This window comes from Ambystoma mexicanum, chromosome 9, assembly GCF_040938575.1.
Source record: "Ambystoma mexicanum isolate Mex_15411 chromosome 9, UKY_AmexF1_1, whole genome shotgun sequence".
Lineage (NCBI taxonomy): Eukaryota > Metazoa > Chordata > Amphibia > Caudata > Ambystomatidae > Ambystoma > Ambystoma mexicanum.
The window spans coordinates 1,505,951,105-1,505,976,572 of NC_090931.1; the positions used below are offsets into that span (position 1 = coordinate 1,505,951,105).

Below are 25,468 nucleotides of genomic sequence, written 5' to 3' on the forward strand. Positions count from 1 at the left end.
GCACAGCGTTCCTCTGTGCCAGGTGAAAGTGCCTGACTCGCAATTCCCTCAGTCCGGTGCAAACGCCAGTTTCACAATTCTATTATCAACAAAAACCTCTACAACGTGTCAAGGATTTTCGATTCTACAACAGTTTTTGCTTGACCCATGTATGACCAGCTTGACACCTCACGTCGTCCTTCCCTAAGGCCACTTGATTTTGTAGTTTATTTACCCCTTTTTGTTCAACACAAATTCTTCGTTCATGAGAGGGGTACCAAGTTCAATCACAAAAGACCTCTGTCTCTTAACCTTCGTAATGTTGCCACTGCAACCTTGAGTCTAACACAGACCGGCCCACTATCAGGTTCGTCTGACTCACCGGCTCTGCTGAACTCATTGGCGTTTCTTTTGCTGTTGGAGTTAAAGACAGTACAATGGCAACCGCGTCTTCCTGCCCTGGCTATCAGTGCGGGGGGGTTCCATGTACCACTGACATCCGCACACCACTCGCCAGCTGCGATTCCCGGTCTTATGTTTCTTTCATCCGAGGCTTTGTGCATCTGGGTTGAAAAGGGCAAGGGCAGCTCCCTCCTTGACATCCTTTCAGGTCTCACTGCCTTTCTCCCCCGTTTCAACTGCCGTCCTGGAATAGTGGTTTCCTTGTGCATTCAGCCTTGCTCAAAGTGTGCTCTTGTGCACTGTCTTTTATCCCGGTGGGGAAGGGAAAGGGCAGTCAAGTGTGTGTAGTTGGCAGCAACTGCCTGACTCTTCCTGACCCTTGTGTTGGGACATGTCAGGTAAACGGCTCTGATATTATTCTGTTGTCACTCGCGGGGCAAGAAAGTGTTTGTGTAGGAAAGGAGGGGTTAAGTTTCTAAGTATCCTATTGGACAGGATGGGGAAAAGGTGTCATAAGGAAGGGGATGCTGTGTCTCACCCTTCGGTGTCCAACTTCCACTCCCAAAGATCCCCCATCCAGGTGATCCTCCTGCACTGGTCCACCCCCAGGAACTGGATCGAATAGCGATGGGCGTGTCCTGGCCACCTGGATGACAGATCCCCGGGGCATAGTAAGTGAGACACCTTCAGGTTTCTCACAGTAAATTCTTGGAGAAGTTGGTACTCCTCCAACTGATCCTTCATACTGAACTTGTCGATTGCCTCCATGATCATCAATCACGGAAAGTGCTCTCCTGAACAGCCGTGAAGACATTCCCGCAAATTCTGGCTCTAACTCTCCAGCTGTTCTCATTCTATTTAACCTCTCCTCTGCCATTGACACGGTCAACCATTCTATCCTCATAAATCAGCTCTGCATCAGGGACCGGGCACTTGATTGGCTGACATCTTTCCTCACTAACTGCCCTTCCCAGTTGCAACTGGGCCCTTTCTTCTCCACCACCTCACTCTCTACCTGCAGTATCCCACAGGGCTCTACCCTATCACCATAGCTCTTCAATATCTTTCTCGCCCCTCTTGCTCACCTGAATTTTCTCCTTATCGCCTTATTTCCAGTGTTATGCCGATGAAACACAACTTTCCTTCAAACATCCCTCTGCTACCTATTATTCCTCCTCTATCATCCCCGATTGACTGACCACCATCCAGGCATGGTGCATGGCTAATGATCTCTGTCTCAACGCTAGTAAAACAGAGAGCCTTCTCATTGGGACACCTGCACCCTGTTTCCCTCCTACCCTCTGGCTGCAATCCTTGGGCCCTCTACCCTCGACATGATCTGAGGCCAAAAACCCTGGGGTTATCTTCACTCCGCTCTCTCATTCACCCCTCTCATCTTGGACCTTGCCAAGAAGGCATGCTTCCAGCTTCGCCAACTTAGAGGCATTCTCCGTTTTATCACCTTTCCCCAGAAGCTCAATGTCTCCAGAGCTCTGGTCCTCTCTAGGCGGGACTACTACAACAGCCTCTTCCTCAATCTCCCCCTTTCCTCCCTATGCCGCCTTCAACTAATCCAGAATAGATCTGCAAGACTTATGCTTGGCCTCAAGCCCTGGGACTGTATCTCTCAGCCCTAAAATCTCTCCACTGGCTCCCGATGGCTGCGAGGATCACATTCAAGAACCTCTGCATCATCCACAAGGCTTTCTGGTGCTTGGGACACGGCTACATCCAACTCTCTCTAACTAAATACTTGCTTGCTACAGTCCACCGCTCCTCTAACTCCAACCCACTGCTTGTCAAATGCTTCTCCAAGCAGAGAGTGAGGGGCATGTCTCTCTCCTCGGCTGGTGCCTCTCTTTGGAACAGCCTCCCTGCCCCTCTCACACTTGTGTCAAACCTCCTTAAGTTCCGGAAACTTCACAAAACTATGCTTTCTCTACCTCCTTCCCTCTCTTCCTTCCTTGCTAATCATCCCACTGCGGCTGAGACTGGAGGCCTGGTCCTTCATGAATCTCACAAGTTACCGGGCCTTCTACCCAGTCAACACCAGCACCCTCCCTTCCCCCTCAGCACTGCCCCTGCAGGCCACCTGTTGGGCAGCTGTTCTTCGAACCCTTGGGATTCCTCCATCCTAGCAATTAGCCAGTGACCTCCTCCCTGGCTCCCCTCTGCACTTTCCTCCCAGGCTCCCACCAGCACTTGTCCATACCTTGCTCCCCCTTCCCCATCTCCTGCACTTCTCTTCACTGCACTTGCACGTCAAATGTCACAAGGCCTAGTAGGACCACAATTGTATGTTTACTGTTTTGCCACTGTTATTCACTCCCCTATTCCCTCCCCACTTTGTCCTGTGGTGCCTGGGAAAACTGCTCAGTTGTATAGGCGTCTAACAAATGTTCAATAATTCAAATAAAATGAATGATTAGCAGACAGGTGAACATTTTAACTTTAGATGTAGAACATACTCCATAAGAGGGAGGTGCAGGCTGCTGATGGGGTGGTGTCGCAACACAAATAAGCATATACCCACTCGAGTTAGGGCAAAGGCCAGTATAGAACTTAGAGTCGGCCAAGTATACAACTCCAGGTACATACACTATCAGTGATAGATGAATCTAAGCTAGTGACCCCTAGGAAGCATCTCACTGACACCTATAGGAACCTGTTGCGAACTAAGAGAAAAGCCTTCGCTCTAGGAGCAGATAGATCCTGAAGATGATCTAGAAAAGTCAGATGACATGGCAGACCATGTACGTTTTGTGAAGTATTTAGAAGCCTTCCTTTTTTACAAACAAAAACTAGTGCAGTGGCCAAGAAAAGCCAGCTGGGAGCATTGTCCTGTTCCTTTTTTTAACTCACCACCAGTGTTTAAGGCACAATTTCCTTACGTACCAAAACTCCCGGTGGAGGGAGAGCTTAAAGCACCAAATGATTATAGATGTACCCCACCACCTGCAAATGGCCAGTTTGTGTGGTCAACACATTGGTGGAATATGATAAAACATTCTATGTCACAATGAGAGAGAAAAAATGGGAAGAAAACGTCTCTCTTAACATGACATGGGGGTGAACCTTGACAAGCAAATGGAACACACACTCTAGATCTAGCATGTAGAAATCCAAAATTAATGTACTTCGTCATTTCCACTCATTATTTGACAATGTGCAGCTCGAACGCTCTATACGAATATCCAGATTGGCAAAGAGAGTCTAGTTTGGTGGACAACTTAACAAAGCAATAAAGGAACAAATAAATATGAACATGTTACGAATGCCTCAGGCATTCCAGAAGATTGGAACCTTGGTGGCAATGAGTGTCATAAAAGGCACAAGGGTATAGGCATAGGGGCTTACACAGCTTGGGCTGCACTAAATATTTCACATACCTATGCTTTTCCATAGGCAATGCATGCCAACTGATGGCGAAGAAAGCACCTCTAAATTGGGTCTTTAGAGAGAGATAGACACATCGGGAAGAGCAAGCAATTGGGCAGTAATGCTAGACAGGGTAGGTCACCTTGAAAGGGCTAGGAACAAAAGGGAGGTGAAAAAAGCAGAACCTACGTGGAAGAAAGCTGTCCTGAACTCCAAGGAGTGGCTGAACTGCCCATCGAGATGTTGACTTTGTTGCATTGCAGCAGGGAATCTACACGCTTAGAGATGTCGTAGTGGACATGATGCTGATCATCCAAAAAGACGTGGATGTTTTATAAGATGAACAACAAGCAATGGTTGAACTTCGGAAAGTCACAGACTTCTTGGACACACTGATTAAAGATTGATTGTCCTCTGAGTTCTACGAGCGGTCGGAAGCGGCTGACATTCTGTACACTGTGTTCGAGCGATTGTGCAGATCCTCAGTGCGGCTTGACTGCCTGTGACGTGCCAGTACCAGTGCCAGGTCCTTTCCTCTAGCAGGAAGTTCTCGGATTTTCTTGGAGAGCGGCGTACTGAGTAGGGGAATCGAGCCGCGCACTGGGAAAAAGTGCACGACTATACCGAGGGGGTTTGCCAGGGGGGGGGACAGAAGCCATGACAGCCCAAAGACATCAGTCCAACGACACCCAGTGGAGAAGCGGTGAGGCGTCAGAAGGCCTGGTATCCGTACTGGTAGGTCTTGAGCCGCACTGCCGCATAGTCAGTGCTGCAGCGGCTGCATTGATTGGCTGCATCGACCGGCCGCACTGACCGTGTTTGCATTGCCTGAGCCATTTCCTGGACTAGTGCCATCGCCTGAGCCTGAACCTGAGCCGGAGTCACTTGCTTTTTTTTGTGCCCGAGCCTGCGCCTATGCCTGAGCCGGTGCGCCGGTGCTTGAGCCGGTGCTTGAGCCTGTGTTAATACACTGACACTGGTGTCGGCATTGGATTAAAGGGTTGTGGGATAGAGAGAGGGTGAGGAAGGAGAGGAAGAGGAAATTATCCGTCTCCGACTGTGATATTGGGTGGTCGGTGAGCGGTAATTGGAAGGGCATTTTAATTTCTTTTTTTTTTTTTTTTTTTGCTCCAAGTAACCCACCCTTTATCCCTCTCTCGTCCCTTTGACTCCCACGGACTTCTTATGCTGCATGCGGTAGGCTGCAATACGGAAATTGCAGTCCAATACTAGCTAGCATCAGCTACCCACTGTAAGCCCCTCTAAACAGAATTGAGCTAGAGCCATTGCGATTGAACTTGATAGGGTTCGCAGCTTGTTGCCCGGAGTTCGGGCTACCTGGAGTGGGCAGTGAAGTGGCTGGTGCGCTACTTATAGAGGGATTGTTTAGTTTTAATCCCTATAATTATATTTACATTTTTAAATTGTTTAAAGTACTCCTTAAGTTTAAGCAATAAAAAAGTAAAAAGGGGGGAGACTGTAAGAGATTTTACTCCTTTGATCCCTCATTTCCTTTTGCCTAACTTACATAGTTACCGAAACTGTGAAAAATGTCCCGTTACAATTTAAGGAGCGGACAATATGTTGATGATTTAAGAGCTCCTGAATGGGATGGCTGTTATACCGAAAAGTCCCTGCACGAGGAGGTAAACATCACAGGTTCCCAAACTCCCACTGTCCCAATAAGGAATAACAACATAACTGAGGTACAAGTTCATCAAGAACTACAAGCTGATAAAACAACAGAGGGAGACACTTTAAGGGACATAATAAGAAACACCCCATTTAGACCGTCGAAAGACTTTACTTTGACATCAACTAACATAAAAGGGACCATTGATTATTATTTCCAGAAAGCTAGACAAGATAACTCAAGTGGCCCTACGTCAAAGTCCTTTAAATTTTTAAACCAGAACATCAATCTACAGACAGAGAACAGTCAGTTGGAACTACCTATTCCAGTCAGTGAACTCTCAAGGACCCCTAATCATCTGTTGGGTTCAGCTCAGAATTTACAACCACCTGAGGAAGGATTGAACTCAACAGCGGTATCGAGAGGGGACCCGGTTGTGTCAGATGGAATTTTATTAGATTACCCAGCTCAAATAATAAATATGTCTCAGGGAAATAAGAGCCAGGATCCGAAAGAAGGAGATTCGGCTCTTCCAGCCTTAAATTTTGTCCCAAACTCCCTGGTGAAAGTTTTCGACCTTTTGAAAAGAGATGTGCAGATACACACAGGTATTTTAATGGAAATGATTAAGGATATTGAACAACTCGAATTCTCAGTGGTAGGTCAAAATAATGTAATAAACTGTTCAGTTTTGCCCATGATGGTAAAAATGGAAGATGGACTCACAAAGTACAGTGGAGACCTAATTGAAATGAAGCAACAAATGACTTCTCTGCTGAGGGAGAATAAGGAGATCAAGGACTTGCTATTACAAATTAATACAAGAAATATATCAACTTCTCCACCAAATCAAGAATCAGTAATTAAAACAAATGATTTAGTCCCTGAATTGAATATCTCTGCGGACGATACTCCCCTAACCGAATCGGTAATGGAAGAATTCTGCCGATTGGCACAGGTGGCTGAGTTAATGGTGGAACAGCCGACCGAAGATCAAGAGGTAATCACTGAGATTCATGAAGAAGAGATAGAAAATTCCAACATGTGGAAGAAGAGTTCGCAGCAAACTTATAAGAGACGGAGAAGAGAAAGGCGGAAGAATCAAATGTCAAATCACACGACTTCAAAATCACGAGGTCGACAAGAAAAGAAAACAAAAAATATGAAAAATCCTAGAACAAAAAAATCAAAGGTAAATAGTTTTGTTAAGGGGATTTTAGATTCAGAGAAAATCCTCGAGAATCAAAATATCTTAGATAAAAATGGCAGGAGTTTGGGTAATGATTCCCTACAGCAAGAAGAGAACAGAATCTTAAGAGTAAATAAATCCAAAAAACAACAAAGGAAAAGAACTGAGACTGACAGAATCCCCGAAGTAGAGGGAGATGCACAAACGGTAAAAAAATCTATGAGTACTCAGACAGAAGGAAAAACCTCAGATCTGGATAAAAATCGACAACAACTTGATTTGGTCAGATCTGAGATCACAGGGAAGTTGCTAAAAATAGCTCCTATATTCCTTCATAAACAGAAAAATGCCTTTAAAGTACCAATGCAGACTCAGATTGGTTTAAGAATTGCTCCAATATTCAATCGAACAAGAGCTAAGATTGGAGATTTGGTGGCCCCCTCGAACTCTACGATGGGTCACGTAGAGGACATAACTCGTGACCAAACATCTACATTGGAAATGGATAACCAAGATCAATCTGTAGAGGTCGGTAGAGAAGAGAATGTGAACGCTCCGGTGGGAATTTTATCCTCTGAATTGGCAACTGAGAGAATAACAACTTCTCAAGATGATCCAAATTCCATATGCAATCCCGAGACTCTGGTTTATTAACGAGGAAAAACGAAAGTCCGGTATACCATTGAATAGGAGTTCAATTTTGTCACTGGTTAAGAAACTTCCAGAACTATACATATTTTCAACAAAAGATATTGAATATTTACGTTTTCCTAAACCGGACTGTATTAGTTTAGTCGAAGTTGAATTTGTTTCCAAGCTGGGGCTAAAAGCTTTTCTAAACTTACAAGAAAGATTGCGTGGATTGGGTTTAGAAGTGTATGAAAAATTGCCATCTTACGCTGCAGAAGTGGATGAAATTGAGGAATATGAGTTAACCCAGGGGAAAGACTTTTTATCGCATGATAGCCAGTGGAAAAAAAATGAAAATAACAACAAGGAAGGGCCACAACCATCATCCTGGTCAATGTTACCAGAAATAATCATGCAAGTCTGCCAGAAGCTGGGGGTATCGCAAAGATCTCTTTAATAGTGAAAAATTGAGGATTACTAGTTGGAACTCTCGAGGGTCCAGCTCATTTAAAAATAAGAAACTGAGAGCGTTGTTGTTCGGGGGGAATGACTTGATATTGCTACAGGAAACTTGGTTAGTAAACACCCCGGAACTTGAAGGCTTTAAATTGATAACACAACCCGCAAACTGTAAAGCCAAGGGTAGACCGACGGGAGGTTTGCTGATTGCTTGTAGAAAGATCTTATTCAAAGAAATTGTATCCCTATCTTGTAAACAGGAAGGAATCCTGGTGGTGAGAGCAGTCACTCCCCTCGAGAGCGTGCCAGCTAGGGCGATAATAATTGTGAACTTGTACTGGAATCCCGCCAGGGAAAAACTATCAGAGTTTTTAGAATCAATTGCGGTGGCCCTTAGTGATATTAATATTACATACCCAGGGGCACATATAATGGTTGCAGGGGACCTAAACTCGCAATGCATTAATTCTAAATGCCACACAGGGAAAATGAAAGAAGTAACAACTAACGGTAGAAAGTGGTTGAATTTCTTTGATGATTGGGACCTAAAACTCTTAAATGGGTCCATAGAAGGTGATGTCCCATCTGCCACAACGTGGGAAAGGGGCCCGTCAGCGTCAACATTGGATTATATGCTTTTGTCAACAAAATTTTTGATAATTGCACACATTTTTCAGTGGTAGACGGTGGAACAAGTGACCACAAGCGATTAGTTGCACATTTAAACTGGTATTGTGAGGATACAAAAGAGATTTCGGACCATCGAGTAGTAGTTAATGCTCAGAAAAATCGGTTGGTAAAATATAAGAGGGAAGGGGAGCGGTTAAATAAAGCCCTAGATGGACTTTCTAACTGGGGAGATCCAAATATTTTATATCAACATTGTGGTCCGCTACAGTTTCATGATTTCTTGTGGTCAATTGATCCTCCACCGAGTACCAAGAGGGGCTTCCAACGAGTTCACAAACATTGTTTCGACGAAGCAGTCTGGGTAAATAAATGTGAGACACAAAGACAGCTAAGACTGGTTAAGAAATGGGCTAAAAATCCATTAGAATTAGAGACAGAATCAAAAAAATTAAGAACGATTTAAAGAGTTGGTCCAGACATCATAGAGAAGAGTTGTGGCAGAAGGATGGGGAAGAGATGTTGCGTGCATTGCAAAATAATTCCTCACAAAATTTTTGGTCATTAGTAAACGCTCCCCAAACACATCAAGTTATCGTTCAAACGAACAATGTGTCAGAAGTAAGTTGGATGACTCATTTTGGTGTAAAATATCGGGAACCAGTGGGAGGACAAAAATATAAAGGAGACAATGGAAATGGGGGTTTAAATTTTGATAAAGAGGATATCCTGAATCTGATTATAAAATCCTCGGCGTCAAGAGCTGCGGGTCCAAATGGTCTAACTAACCAAGTTCTTAAAGCAAATGGGATATTGTGGGCTGAAATCCTGTACACTTTGTATAGGAGAGTGATTGAAAATAGAATAATTCCACCTTCCCGGAAGAACGCGATTATAATTCCGATCTTCAAAAAAGGGGATCGTAGAAACCCTATAAGTTATAGACCAATCACGCTGCTTGACATGGAGAGCAAGTTATTTACCAGTTTGATACTAAGAGAACTCAATATGGGCGGGAAATAACAACATAATCCCCAAACAACAGACAGGGTTCAGAAGAGGTCATTCAACCTCCTTCAATGGTATAATACTTGCCTCATTAACAAATCAAAAAGATAAAAATAATGCAGAAAGACTTTATGGAGCATTTATTGATTTGTCGAGTGCTTTCGACATGGTAAATTGAGACAAACTTTGGAGTAAATTGGAACAAAAAGGGGCACCGAAAACTTTAATTAATATACTGGTAAAACTTCATGAAGGAAATACAGCCAGGGTAAGACTAGATATCGCTGGACACCCGTCAGATTATATAAGTATAGATAGGGGGGTAAAACAAGGTTGCATGGTAGCTCCATTTCTTTTTAAATTTTATCTGGGAGATTTTTGTGCCGCCTTAGTATCTTCATCATTGATAAGTCCAAAGGTGTGGTCATTAACTGTAAGATGGCTCATCTATGTGGACGGCATAGTCCTTTTTGATAGGACTCCTGTCGGTCTGCAAAGATTGTTGAATGCACTTGACTTGTATATGAAAATAAACGACCTGGTGGTAAATCCTGAAAAATCGAAGGTCGTAATTTTTGAGAGAAAAGGCCTTAAAGAAGTTAAATACCGTTGGTCAATCGGCAGTAACCCGATACCGGTGGTAAAAGAAGTAATGTATCTGGGTGTTAATGTGTATGCGACCCCTACAGTTGGAATGCAGTACGGGGAAATTTTGGCCAAAGGGACACAATTAATAGCCCAGATGAAGAAGATCGCCAGCCTTTATGGTAAATTCTCTATTATGCCAGTTATAAAGTTCTATGTTGCCAAAGTGATTCCTGTACTACTGTACGGAATTGAGGCAAAACCTCTTCTGTGGTGAATAGACTGGCAAAAAATAGAAGCTCACATCTGGAAACAGGTATTAGGCTTGCCTAAAGGACTGCATACGGCAACACTCAGATATGAGTTAGGATTAAAATCTTTAAAGTATGCAGTCGACTGGAAACTTCTTTCCCTGTACAGATCCATTATTGAGCCAATGATCAACACACTATTTGAAAAACATTTAGAAAATATGAATCTTGATTCCTCACTAACCCTGAGAGAACTTAGAAAGACGGCAAAAAATGTGTTGATTCACTGTGAATCAGATCATTTTACACTAATTTCAAATCCGTTGAAAGTTAAGAAATCCTTATCTTTGAGAGATTGGATCTCAACAGGGGATATGGTGAGATCATCTTCCATACCGGAAGGGTTTTTTAAGTATGGGAAAAAACAGGGTTTCGTACCAAGGTATTTGATAAAGTTCCCACATTTAAAAGGAAGGCAAAACTTTATGAGGGTACGGCTGAACTTGATTAAGACCGGCTCAGTATTAACCAAATGGGGTGTCACTGGAGGAACTCGGAGTCTATGTACGGAATGCTCGGATTTAAGTAAACAAACTTTAGAGCATCTGTTAAGATTCTGTAAAGGCACTTGGAAAATCAGGGTGGAACATTTAGGGAACTCAGTCGGGTCATTGGATCGACTTCCCTCTGATGCTTTTTGGGAAAGAATGATCGCGGGCTATGAAACCAAACTGACTTTAAACATTTTAAGAGTTCTGCAATTAACAGGTTTTATATCACCAGAATATTGGTAACTGATTATTGAATTAAGGAGTAAAATTGTTTTATAGATATTTTTTGATTGATGTGAAATGAATTCATTTTAATCATGTTAAATGTATAAGACTGTGATGAATTAGTTTTAAATGTTAAATGAAGGAATATTATTTAAATTGATATAGTTCATAATGTGATGTTTATATGTATATATTCTTTCTTTATATTGAACCTAGAATGTGTAAAAAAAACCAAACGTGGTTATATCACAATAAAAAAAATAAAAAAAAAAGATTACAGGTGTTCCAAACTGGACTACCATTACGTGTCCAGAGCAACTGACAGAACTGAACCTATCAAGACAGGCTCAGAGACAGGCCATTTCAGAGTCCACCTACACTCTGCTGCGTGTAATTAAAAGACTGTGGGCCTCATTACTACTCAGGCGGTAAGGGGTTAACGGCAGCGTAAACAGCGCCGACCCTTACCGCCTGATTCCGAGGTCCCTTAGCGCCATGGCGGATTTTTAGCAGGTGTTAAAATCCATGGCGCTAAGGGACCATGTTGTTAATTAACGGTGGCGTAATTAACGCCTTCCCCACTCTTATTATGCCCTATGGGGCATAAATGGGAATGGGGAAGTGTAAATGGGGATTGAGGACTTACCGCCCCGCCGACCTCGGAATGGGGCGGTAAGTCCGCCAACCACCATGGCGTAAACGTAGGTTACGCCATGGTGGTAAAGGTACGACCCAGGCGGTAACTTACCGCCTGGGTCGTAATGAGGCCCTGTGCCTAGATTCTGCGTATTCTATAAAAGATGTATATCCTGTAATACAGTCAGAAGTTTTAGCCCAGTCATTTTGACTGTTTTTTTTTGACTAAGGCTTGGCGTGAATAAAGTTCATCAGGCTCCATGCCCATTTCATCAAGCAGAGACCTCATTTGGTGATTAAATTGAGCTATCAATGCCGGATGTGACTTGGAAAGCATGGCGGTGAGGTCCTCATATAATGAGTTAGCCGGTGGGTGTAGCAGTTTGCCATAATTTGTCAGCCTTTTCCAATAGAGCTTAGAAGCTAAGGAAAAGAGACAGAGCTCATGCATATGATTGGCATTGGGCAGGGAATTAGAAAGGCCAAGGACCGTTTTCCAAATGTTACCCTGCACCTTATTTAACATTGCACCAATGTCTAGTAGACAGAGGTCTACTCCATAAAGGATTATAGCTTCCACTTTCATAACATAGAAATCTATGATTGGCACGAGTGAAAATCTGCAATGCCTATGAAATATGAATTTTATTTGGGCTATAAGATTAGTAACCTTTACTGTGAGAGAACCCTGCAACGTTTTTGAGTTGCTATTGGAAAGATTGGAACCTAAATAGCATGTCTCTGTCGAGCAAAGAATTAGATTTCGGTCAATGAACCACTTATACTTGCACATTTTTTTTTGTTAGTAAAAGGAAGGATATTAGATTTCAAGGAGTTGGCGGTTAAGTTATGTTGTTTACAATATAAAGAAAACAGGTTTAACTTATTCTGAAGGCTGAAAGGGGTACGATCAAACAATATTACGTCATCTGCAAAAGCTAGCCAATGCAGGAGCAAACCTCCCAGTTTTGCAGGAAAGATGTTATCAGTAGCCCAAATTTAGTCAACGCCAGCAAGATATAGATTAAAAAGTACTGACGCTAGGTCGCAACCTTGCTTAACGCCAATAGCAGTTGGTATTGCATCTGAGAGTAAGCCAGATTGATTTATGCAGACTTTGTAGTTTGTTTGATTGTGTAGTAGGGCAATAAGAGCCACAAAATGTGTTGGAATGCCATATGCTAACATTTTATTGCACAGGGTATCTCTTATAACGCTGAAGATCCTGAATGAACAATTTTTAGGGACTAAGTAGTATGTGATTTTCTTCCTGTTCTTTTATCACTTCACTCTCATTTCCATTACTCCTAAAATGCTGCCATGGCTTGTTTTCCTACTCATGGGGGGTGCTATGTATTTTTGTTTTAGCCATATTTAGGGTACGAGATGTCTGAATGTAATTCCCAGCCATGTAGTCTTTAACATCGAAACCTAGTGTAATGCAATTGATAATATATTCAGGCAATAAGTAGGATTCACAATTAAATGCAGAAAATAACTTTGGGTTTGGATTTCTGACCTTCATGCAAAGCCTTATCTTTGTTATGGCATTTGAGAGTACATTGTGTAAACAAAGTATCTGACTGTATTCTAAGTGCTCCCGTTTGTTATGATAAACAAATACTAAGGGCCTCATCCCGAATTGGGCGCTAACCCCGGCGGTATTAGCCCTACTGCCAAACCCCCGGTCCTATCAGCGCGGATCACGGGTTTGGCAGAACGGTAAATCCCCATTCCCTATTGGGCCCATTCGGGAATTTCCCATTCCCCATTGGGCCCAAAGGGGAATGTTCCGCGCTATTACAGCCGGCAGTAATAGCAGCGAAAATTGGCAAAATCACGGCGGGTCCGTGATTTTGTGGACCCTTAAATGTTACCGCCACATTGTAGGGTTACCGCCAAACTCGTGATGAGGCCCAAAATGTTCTAGTCAATAAGAAACAATAAGTAATGGACTACTGTAAAATCAAATGCTTCCGGCACACAACTAGCTGTATCGCGTTACAATGCAGCAACTGGGTGAAAGGTCGAGGCCTTTTATTGCAGACCTTGCTTCAACATAAACAAGGTTTTTGCTTCTCTGAAAGATGCTGAACATTGATAATGAGTCGATGATCGAACCAGCTTTTTGCTTCTGTGAAAGATGTGAGCACTGATAATGGACCGAGAGGTGGCAGTGCCTAGGAACACTGGGTCATGTGTGAGACTGCAGAGTATCAAGAGGTGACAGTGTCTGGGGACACTAGGTTATTTTAGAGACTGCAGAGTATCAAGAGGTGAACGTGCCTGGGGACACTGGATCATTTTAGAGACCGCAGACAGTGCCTGGGGACACTGCATCATTTTAGAGACTGCTGAGTATGAAGAGGTGTCAGTGCCTGGGGACACTGGTTTATTTTAGAGACTGCAGAGTATCGAGAGGTGACAGTGGCTGGGGACACCGGGTCATTTTAGAGACTGCAGGGTATCAAGAAATGACAGTGCCTAGGAACACTGGGTCGTTTTAGACTGCAGAGTATCAAGAAGTGACAGTGCCTAGGGACACTGGGTTGTATTAGAGACTGCAGAGTATCAAGAGGTGACAGTGCCTGGGGACAGTAGGTATGTTTAGAGACTGCAGAGTATCAAGAGGTGACAGTGCCTGGGGACACTGGGTCAGTTTAGAGACTGCATAGTATCAACAGGTGGCAGTGCCTGTGGACACTGGGTCAGTTTAGAGACTGCAGAGTATCGAGAAGTGACAGTGCCTGGGGACACTGGGTCAGTTTAGAGACTGCTGAGTGTCGAGAGGTGACAGTGCCTGGGGACAGTGGGTCATGTGTGAGACTGCAGAGAATCAAGAGTTGACAGTGCCTGGGGACACTGAATCATTTTCAATACTGCAGACTATCAAGAGGTGACAGTGCCTGGGGACACTGAATCATTTTCGATACTGCAGAGTATCAAGAGGTGACAGTGCCTGGGGACACTAGGTCAGTTTAGAGACTGCAGAGTATCGAGAAGTGTCAGTGCCTGGGGACACTGGGGCATTTAGAGACTGCAGAGTATCAAGAGGTGGCAGTGCCTGGGGATACTAGGTATATCTAGAGACTGCAGCGTATCAAGAGGTTACAGTGCCTGGGGACACTGGGTCAGTTTAGAGACTGCAGTGTCGAGAGGTGACAGTGCCTGGGGACACTGGGCCATGTGTGAGACTGCAGAGTGTCGAGTGGTGACAGTGCCTGGGGACACTGGGTCGTTTTAGAGACTGCAGAGTATCAAGAGGTGGCAGTGCCTGGGGACCCTGGGTCATTTTAGAGACTGCAGAGTATCAAGAGGTGACAGTGGCTTGGGACACTGGGTCATTTTAGAGACTGCAGAGTATCAAGACGTGACAGTGCCTGGGGACACTGGGTCGTTTTAGAGACTGCAGAGTATCAAGAGGTGACAGTGCCTGGGGACACTGAATCATTTTCGATACTGCAGAGTATCAAGAGGTGACAGCGCCTGTGGACACTGGGTCGTTTTAGAGACTGCAGAGTATTAAGAGGTGGCAGTGCCTGGGGACACTGGGTCAGTTTAGAGACTGCAGAGTATCAAGACGTGACAGTGCCTGGGGACACTGGGTCAGTTTAGAGACTGTAGAGTATCAAGAGGTGACAGTGCCTGGGGACACTGAATCATTTTCGATACTGCAGAGTATCAAGAGTTGACAGTGCCTGTGGACACTGGGTCGTTTTAGAGACTGCAGAGTATCAAGAGGTGACAGTGCCTGGGGACACTGGGTCAGTTTAGAGACTGGAGTGTATCGAGAGGTGACAGTGGCTGGGGACACCGGGTCGTTATAGAGACTACAGAGTATCAAGAGGTGACAGTGCTTGGGGAATGAATAGACACCATGCAGTTCAGAGGGTTGACTGCTCCGGGGTAGTGTGGGTGTTTTAGATACTGCAGACTATTGTGGGGCTGGGGGCAGTGCAGGGCAACTGTGGGTACTTAGGCAACTGCAGGTTGCTGAGGGCTGACAGTGTCAGTGGACAATGGGCTCTTTTAGACACTGCAGCATTTTAAGAGGTGGCACTGCCTAAGCGTACTTTACATGCTACAGACTATTAAGGTGTGACAGTACCTAGGGACAGTTATTAAGTTACAGGTCACACACTACTGAGGGGTGACAGTACCGAGTGACAGGGAGCAGTTTACAGCCTGCAGATTACTGAGGGGTTGCAGTGTATCTCTTCAGTGCTGCTTCACAGCATGGCTGAGGGAGTGGACCCAGGAATACTCTGTGCAGCCAATTTCATGCCAGGATTCAAGTCAATTGAGGAAGCTCGGGAAAAGTATATTTAATTACCTGTGACCTCCATCAGTTGAGGGGGCCTTGAGCTTGGCAGACCTAACACTCCATGGCACACAACTGCATGATATAGTGCAACGTCAATCGCTCATCGTTCTTACTACTTATTTACAGTGTTTCTGAAAGAAGCACGCTGCTTTCTCTTGAAGAAATACAAAATACCAATATAAGCGCTTCATAGATGGCAACTGGCTCCTTGTCATAAAGGTCACTTTCAGCCAGTGTTATATCCGCCCTGCGCCCCGCAACGCGGTGACGCAGGGCGTCTCAATAAAAGCCCCGCCCCCGCGCAAAGGAGGCAGTTCCGGGCACAGACTCTAACAACGTGTGGCGTGTTTCATTTTGCTCTGGCTGGAGCTGCGCCACTGCGGCCTACTTCAGAGGCCCTCAATGTTCTGCCTCCGCGCAGAGCCAGAACGTAACACTGGCGACGAAGGAAACGGGACCCAGCACATGTGCTCGACGCCCTACCAGCTGATTCTTCCTGCGGCGACACACGACCAACTGGCATCCAGGGGCCATAGGCACCACTACACGACATGTGAGTCCATCGCACGTGCAGTGCGCACGTGCGATCACGGCAGCAGGCACCTGGAGAGAGGCAGCGGTCACATCCGCTACTGTTTCGAAGGTCGGCCTCGAAAGGGTCCACTGACACCTGAAACCACACACCAAGGTGAGGACGATAGACACCATTAAGTGACGGCAACGCCCCACCATGGCGACCGGCACGTCCACCCCCAGGCCCGGCACGCCCTCTAGACTCGCGGCGAATCTGTCAATGTCGTCACTGCCAGCTCGCCCACAAGGTAGCTCCTCCACAATGATTCAGCCATTTGACCCATTCACAGATCCATCATCTGTTGGCCCCCGGTGGCAGCTATGGCTCCAAAAATTCGAAATGGCAATGGAGTGCAAGGACATAACCTCCGCCAGGAAAATGAGATCGCACCTATTGTTAAATGTGGGGGACGAGGTGCTACGAATCTTCAACTTGCTAACCATTGCTGATGGCCAGGACATTTACCAACAATCGAAAGATGCTTTGACGGCTCATTTTCTCCCACAACTCAACCCGGATTATGAAACTTTCATGTTCTGCACCACATTTCAGGCAGAAGAGGAGACCTTGGATGCCTACCACACCCGACTCAGGAAGCTGGCGATTTCGTGTGAGTTCATGGATGTCGAGAAAGAAATCCAGAGACAACTCATTAACGGCATCCAATCGGAGAAACTAAGAAGGATGGTGCTGAGTGAGAGGGGCATCTCTCTAACACGCATTCTGGAATTGGGTCGTCAAAGGGAGCTGGCACATGCCAGGTCCCCCAACATGGGTATGACTCTGCAAAAACTACAACCTGCACTCGCATCATCCATGGTGGCCCATGTCACAAAGAGACAGTCCACTAGAGATGAATCTGGTGGCAACTACTCACCAGCCAGATGGCAGCCACGGATCCTGGGACCCACGGAGTGTGGATGGTGTGGTGGGTCGCGTCATGGATGGCGAAATTGGACGGCGCAAGGAACAACATGTGGGGCATGTGGCAGAAAGGACCACTATGCCAAGGTGTGCCGATCATCGGGCGCTCCACTACCGCCTCCGCAGAATCCCCAGGAGAAGAGTGGAACCAAGAAAAAGAAGCAGGCGATCACAAGGCGAGTCGAAACGACCAACTCTTCAACTGAGGAAGAAGGGGATGACGTCACAGGGACTCAACAAGACTCTGGTAGAGAGCAGCGGACCAAAGGGAGGAAAGTATACCTGGTGTCAGCTCTGGATCGTGGGCACGCTACGCAGAAGAAAGGGCTCCGGAAGTGCAAATGCCAGGTCACCCTCCAAAACCAGCAGGTATGGATGACTATAGACACGGGAGCCTCGGTAAACGTCATGCCCAAAAGCACATTTCAAACACTGCAACCACGACCAGCCCTCAAGAACACAGACACCCTTCTGTTTGCATATGGCTGCAGAAAACCATTACCGGTGGTTAGCAGATTCCGCACCACCCTCAGCCATGGTGAAAACAGGCTTCCGTCCAAGATCAACGTACTAAATGCGGGGATTGAATGCCTTCTGAGTGGCGATGCGTCTGAGGACCTAGGGCTGGTACAGTTCGTCAGTCAAGTCAAGGAAGCCCAAGAGGTCGAAAACATCCTTGCACAGTATCCCAACCTGCAAAACGGGATTGGGTGTTTGAAAGGAAAGATGATAAAGCTCCATATTGATAAGTCGGTCCAGCCAAAGGCCGTCAGACACCGGAGGACCCCATTCCACATGCGTGAACAGGTGGAGATAGAACTCAAAGCGTTGGAAGAAGCTGCCATTATAGAAGAGGTAACGGGGCCGACGCCATGGGTGTCCCCGATGGTGGTCACAAAGAAACCCAAACAGCCGGGAAAAGTCTGAATCTGTATAGACATGCGCCTCCCGAACACTGCCATCAAGCGGGAGCGCCACATCACACCAACCCTCGACGAGATTGTGGCTGACCTCACAGGATCGAGAGGCTTCTCGAAGGTTGATCTGAAAGCAGGTTACCACCAGCTGAAGCTGCATAGGGACTCTCGGTACATAACCACTTTTTCAACACACTTGGGTCTGCGAAGATACAAGCGGCTAAGCTTTGGGATATCTTCGGCGGCCGAAGTCTTCCAACAGACAATTCAAGAAATCATCCAGGGCATACCAGGTGTCCTAAATGTGAGTGACGACATCCTGCTCCATGCTCAGGACAAAGGTGAACACTCGAGAAGACTACGGATGCTTTTGGGCCGATTAGAAGATGCAGGCCTAACCATCCATAAGGAAAAATGTGAGTTTTTCAAGACAGAGATATCGTTCTTTGGCTACAAGTTTAGCAGCACTGGCATTTCACCAGACCCTCAGAAGGTTGCTGACATACAGGCCGCGGGTCCGCCCATGACACCCGCTGACATCCGCAGCTTCCTGGGGATGGCCACGTACTGTGGGAGATTCATCCGGAACCTGGCCACTCTTTCGGAACCCCTTCGAGAACTTACCAAGCTCAACGCGAAGTGGGAATGGGGGAAAGCGTGCCAGGAAGCATTTGAAAGCATCAAAGAGTCACTATCCGTGGACACGAAAATGGCGTACTGCGACACCGCGCTTCCGACTGAACTGTTTGTGGATGCCAGCCCTGTCGGCCTGGGGGCCATCCTCATGCAGGTCACCAAAGAGGGTGAGAAGAGTCCCATCGCCTATGCGTCACAAGCTCTCACAATGACAGAGCAGCGATACTCTCACATTGAGAAGGAGGCAATCGCCGTACTGTGGGGGTGTCGCCATTTCCACCTCTATCTGTATGGCCGTAGGTTCACGGCGATCACGGATCACAAACTCATCCTGCCAATCTTCATGGGCACCTCCTCGCACCCGCTGGCTAGAATAGCCAAATGGCTGCTCCATCTCCAGCAGTACAATTTTGAGTTGACGTATCAGCCGGGAAGCGGCAACCCGGCGGACTTCCTCTCAAGACACCATCGAGCGGCGACGCCACAGGAGGTTCAGGTGGCCGAAGAGACCGAGGAGCACATCTGCCAGGTGGTGCGGGCCATGAGACCAAGGGCTGTCAGCATCGATGACATCACAGAGGAAACATGCAAGGACCCATGTTGCGACTTGGTAAAGGATGCCATCATTTCAGGTGACTGGAAGTCCTTCATGAAGAACACCCACAACAGGACTGAGGAAGCGAAGGCGTTCCTCACAGGGATGTTCACCGTCTGCCAGGATCTGTCGATATCAGAGCAAGGATTGCTGCTCCGTGGAAATCGCATCATCATCCCGCCGGGCCTGCAGGACCGAATAGTGGCCCTCGCCCATGAGGGCCACCAAGGGATGGCTCGAACGAAGGCTCGAATTTGGCACCGAGTGTGGTTTCCACAGATAGATGTAAAGGTGGAAAGGCTAGTCAACACCTGTCTACCATGCCTGATAACCGGAGACCCACCTGATCCAGAACCAATCCAGTCGGCGGAACGAGGCTCTGGCAGGTGGGACGCAATAAGCATCGACTTCTGCAAACTACAAGAAGGCCTGTACCTCCTGGTAGCCATCGATGATCACTCCCGATACCCCGAAGTCGAGGTGGTTGAATCCACGGCGGCGGAAGTGGTCATCCCGGCCATCGAGAAGATGTTTGCGACACATGGACTACCCACTACGAATAAGAGTGACAACGGCGCACCCTTCCAAGGGGAGGAGTTTAAACACTACCTGCAAGAACTGAACATCCGGTATCACCACATCATGCCAAGGTGGCCCCAGGCGAATGGGGATGTGGAACGGTTTATGAGAACAATCAACAAAGTGCTGAGGTTATCAAAAGCAAATGCCAGTCCGTGGAAAGTCGATCTCTATTGTTTCCTGAGAAACTACAGGGTCACCCCGCACTGCACGACTGGTGTCCCACCAGCTGATTTCATGTTCGTCACCGTCATAAAGTCTTCCATTCCACATCACCCCAGCAGAAGACCGGACGAGTTCGACAATGGGCACACCGAAAGAAGGAGAACAGATGCCAATGCCCACATGAGTGCCAAGAGGAGGTCAAAACCATCCAACCACCAGGTGGGCGACCAGGTGGTCATGTTGCGGAACCCGACAAAGTCCAAGCTGGACTCCCGCTATGAGACTCTCCCATGGACCGTCAGCGAGACACAAGGGACCATGATAACCGTGCAAAGAGGGCACCGTCAGGTGACGCGCAATGCATCGTGGTTCAAGGTGGTGCCGCACAACCTTTGGACTGATGGGGACTGTCCCCAAGAAGGTGAGGACTCCCCGCTGATCGAAGACGAACCCACCAACTTTCAGAAAATGCAGGTGACAGAATGTGGGAGCAGTGGAGTGAACCGGACATGTGTGAGCCGGAGGTGGAAGGTGAGAGATCAGATGAGATCAGATGAGCCCAGCTCCCGGGGTGGAGATATGGACTAAGAACCGCCACCAAGCCGCCAGCTCGGCTCAAGGACTATGTGTGGTAGTTTGCACCACGAGAACTGTTAAAGCGAAAAGTACCTGTGTTGTTGTGTTTATAAGCATTGGCATAGTTGTGTGTGTGTGTGTCTAGTTGTTACGTTTATTTATAATAAAGGAGGAATGTTATACCCGCCCTGCGCCCCGCAATGCGCTGACGCAGGGCGTCTCAATAAAAGCCCCGCCCCCACGCAAGGGAGGCAGTTCCGGGCACAGACTCTAACAACGTGTGGCGCGTTTCATTCCGCTCCGGCCAGAGCTGCGCCACTGGGGCCTACTTCAGAAGCCGTCAACGTTCTGCCTCCGCGCGGAGCCGCCAGAACGTAACAGCCAGTCCTGTTTATTTGGCCAAACACGCGCTGCATACTGGGAATTAAAACCCTTATACTATAGGCCCATATCAAATGGGGCATGTAAAACTACAACTCCCAGAAACCAAAGTATTGCTGGCTTCAAGGCCAGAAATAGCTGAAGGTGAGTCCCCAGGACATAAGTCCAGTTGCCAGCATACTGCCATAGCTCTCAACTCACACGCATTTGGCGGGTGTCACCCGCCTTGCAAAGGGCTGACTCACCCGCCAAGCCTCCTGCACGCCCATTCATTTCAATGGGCGTCTCACCCGCCAAAAACAAAATCGGGTGATTTCACCCGCCTTTGAGTCACAAATGGTTGAGAGCTATGTACTGCCCATAAGAAAACAATAGTTGAACTAACTCACCTCATCTGAACCCTGTCCGTGCATTTCTCCCCAGTGACCTAGGAAGGATTTCTCCCCAATGACCCTGGAGGGGTTCTCTACACCGATCTCTTACGAGATTCTAGGCAACACCCGCCAGAGCGAGCTGTAGAGCCGGAGACAGCACACTCCACTTCCCAGCAAGGGATCTGTGGGTTGCAGACTCTGCTGCGGGCGCGCAGAACAGGAGACACTAGTCACCATAACACTAGGCACTAATCCCCTAGAGCCTGAGCAAAGAGGCATCTTTAGTGAAGCTCTGCAAGTGCACACGCCCCCTATGGCCGCTTCTGAGCCGCAGACACAGTGAGAGGAGCTCAGAAAAACCTCATGGCATCTCATCGGCCAGGGATCAGATAATGGCCCCTTTCACAGGCCAGTAATTAGTCAGTTCGCCCTAGGCACCTAGGTCTGCTTTCTCTCCATAGATGCCATGTTTAATGTGTAGGGAACAGTTATAGTGTGGCTTCTTCCAGTGCGCTTTAAGATCACTTGTGCATTACCCACATGCCCATGGCCTGTCCTCCTAAAATGATCCTATATGGGAAATGTCCATGCTTCTACTGTAGTGGGGGCCTGCTGTGGACATCCAGTTGGCCCCCGTGGTGCTATGGACATCAGCACCCAGGAGGCCCAGTGTCTCTGGGGTTGGGGCCTGCTCTGGACATCCAGCAGGCCCCATGGTGCGGGACACCAGCACCATATGGAGTAGGGGCAGGGCGAGCCTTGCCAACGACCATGCAAACCCCTGCCACCATACTGGCACGAGGGTCCCATGGCATCATGGCCTGCAGACTTGTGCTTCAATGATGTGGGCCTGTAGGCCTACATGAATGAGACACAGACTCAGTGGTTCCTCTTTGAGAGTCTGCAGCCGTTCTGGTGCACGTGTCTGCAGAGACTCCTTTTATTAGCTTGGGCCATGACACAGTCATGGCTCATGTTAAAAGGGCAATACACAGGGGAGGGACACATTCCCCTTTAAGGGGCAACACACTTGGGAGGGTCACACGCCACACCCACCAAACCTTAAAACGTTGCACAGTGTGATGTCCTCTCACACAATACTGGACGACTATTAACCCACTGCCCTGAGTCAGGTGTGGAGCAGGAGTCTCTTGAGAGCCCGCGCTGCAGGCTGCGTTGCAAGACTTGTGCAAGCCTGCCCAAGCCGAGAACGGCGCGAGGGAGCGGGGGAGCAGCAGTGGTTTCCTGCCGCTCCTTCCTTCAGAGTGCAGTTTCAATCAGGCACGCAGAGGCCCTCCAGGCAGGGTGTCTCACAGACATATATATGCATAAGGCTTGGACTTCTTATACTTATAACCCACCAACATTAATTGTAGTGAAGTAACTACCATGTAAATAGTTCCAAGTTAATCATTAAACCCTGTACAATAGCAAGCACTTCTTCTGTCAATATACAACATAATTTGCAATGAGGGCCACATAGCAAACCCTAGGAGTTTGATATGCAGGGAGCTACGCAGCCTCCACCATTTCAGCAGTCACCACTTAGGCCAACCATTCCCTGCCCTCAACGAGAACCCCTCGTCACCACGTATTTGGATGCTGTAGGAGGCACAGATTATTCTGGAAGGGAGTGGGAGTGGAAGGGCAGAAGATTTTTGCTGGGCTGAATCCTGAAAGAGCAAAGAGGACGCAGACAATGTGTTCATGGAAGCCATACGATGCATTGTAAAAAGATTTCGCAATAAAGAGAATTCAGTATTGCACTGCATTAAGTTCTACAGCAGGAAGCCGGAGCGTCAGACACTGTGGATGATTATGTCACAAGAATGCGACATTTTGGTCGTTCACACCAACTCACGGAAGGTATAAGACAAGTTCATTTTGGAAAAAGAATTGGTGCTTGGCAAAGCAATTCAGATTGCCAGGGCAGTAGAAAAGACCACTCAGACATAGTGAAATGGCAGGAGCTGCGTCGGCCGTGACAGTGCATGCCCTGCAGTACACAGGAAACACAGAAAGACCGAGGTGGAGTGGCAGGGATGAGAGAAGTGACAGAAAGGAAGCATTGAAGTGCCACTGGTGTACCAGTACATGCCACCTGGCCAACGGTAGGGAGTGTCCGGCTTGGAACATGGAATGCTCGAATTGTAGACGAGTCGGACACATAGCAGTTGCCTGCAGATAGAAAGGAGAAAGAATCACCTTGTCAGACGCGACCAGTGGCACAGGGGGAGATGAATCCTCAGGGGAAGACACACCGACCATCATCATGGTCAACAGTTCCATCGCACAAAGAGAGAAGATGCACTGTTTAATCAGTGTGGACGGAAACAAAACCAGAGTCATGGTCGACTCTCACTCAGACGTAACCATCCTGCCAATCAACACATACAAAGACGTGGTAGCCGAAGCAAGTTTGCAGCCAAGAAGATGGGATACATTAATAGTACAGTGGAATCTAAAGGAAGGAAGACACATACGAGAGTGTATTTTGGAGAAGTCCAGCTGTCCTAGGGTGGGATGACCAGTGAATCTGGAAATTAAATTAGATCCCATCACAGATGACCAGGTTTTGGCTGTAGCTGTGGAAAGAACGATGGTACTGATAAAGATTCTCAAACACGCTGGGGAAAATCACAAATGATGTGCATAAAATCAGGCTACGCCAGAATGCCATTCCAGAGAAACATAAAGTAAGACCAGTCCCAGCAACAGCATGACAAGCGTTGCAGGTTCAGTTAGAGAAAATGGTCCAGGAGGCCACAATAGAAACGGTGGTGTCCTCGGAATGGCCGAGCCCAGTAGTGCCGATTAAGAAACAATCATCTAACGATCTGTAAGTGTGTATTGACTTGCGCGGCCTCAATTTGGAAGTGATCACAGACAGCTATCCGCTTCCCAGCATAAACAAGCTCATCTTGATGATGAACGAGGCAAAGGTATTTTCTAGGTTGGATGTGCGGGTTGCATATACTTGGCCCTTCTCCTTTCTGAGGGCGATGAATCGAGTACCATCAGTGGGTAATAATAACACACATTAGAAGTACTCCATCTCCATGAAGCTCTATACAAATCAGCAAATGATTAAATATGATGCAAGTTCAATGGCAGCGCACTGAAATGCAGAGGGAATGGCGCTAGTTGCTGTTGTCCGTTTACAGACGTCGGCCATGTGTGTGAATGCCTGGCAACGCGTTCCTTACTCTATGAGGGCAATACCTGCAGTGGGTTTTATGTCAGCACATCCTGGCAAAACCTTTGAAATGATGATAACGCAGACATCCAATTGCAGCGCTTTGCACATGGTGAACTACATGGGAATGTGACCTCAATACCTACAGTAGAAAGAAAGAACCCCGTTTTACCAAACACATGCCAAAACTGTTCACTTTGCCATGAATTATTACTGCAATCATTGTTTTCTACTTTGCACATACACTTTTTTCACAGTAAATAAACCACTACCACCGCCGCTGTCGCCAGCACCAGCACAAAATCCCCTAAGCTTTAAACCCTTACATTTTTCCAACTCCTGAACCTTTTTAAAAAACTGAAAAGGACAGCAACAAATATAAAGTGTACAAATATTGCTTTTTCCCAAACCTACTTAAACTGTTTTTGCCCGCAGTAAAGAGCCTAGTTTGGCAGGGTGATTCCATGTGATCTGAACAGGTATTTGTGGGCTTTTGTGCACCAGTTCAATGCATTCTGGGAGTTGTAGTCTTTTGTTGCAACCGGTTTAACATATCAAAAAACAACGATTTTCAAAAGAAACCTGTTCAGATGACATGGAGTCACTCATTTGATTGCCCTGAAACATCCCAGGAACAAGGAAATGAGCCTAGCCACCTGTTAAAATACCATAAA

The 25,468-nt window shown here is 46.8% G+C and overlaps 1 protein-coding gene across 1 annotated transcript in view; it reads right to left on the minus strand.

Annotated features, from left to right (window-relative positions):
- Positions 1 to 21,757, minus strand: part of LOC138487539 (zinc finger protein 850-like) — a 230,537-nt gene extending 208,780 nt beyond the window's left edge. Inside the window, exon 1 of the mRNA XM_069614028.1 lies at positions 21,614 to 21,757. Coding sequence (XP_069470129.1) covers positions 21,614 to 21,637 — 24 coding nt within the window. The 5' untranslated portion in view covers positions 21,638 to 21,757. The remainder of the gene's footprint in view (positions 1 to 21,613) is intronic.
- Between the last annotated feature and the right edge of the window lie 3,711 nt (positions 21,758 to 25,468).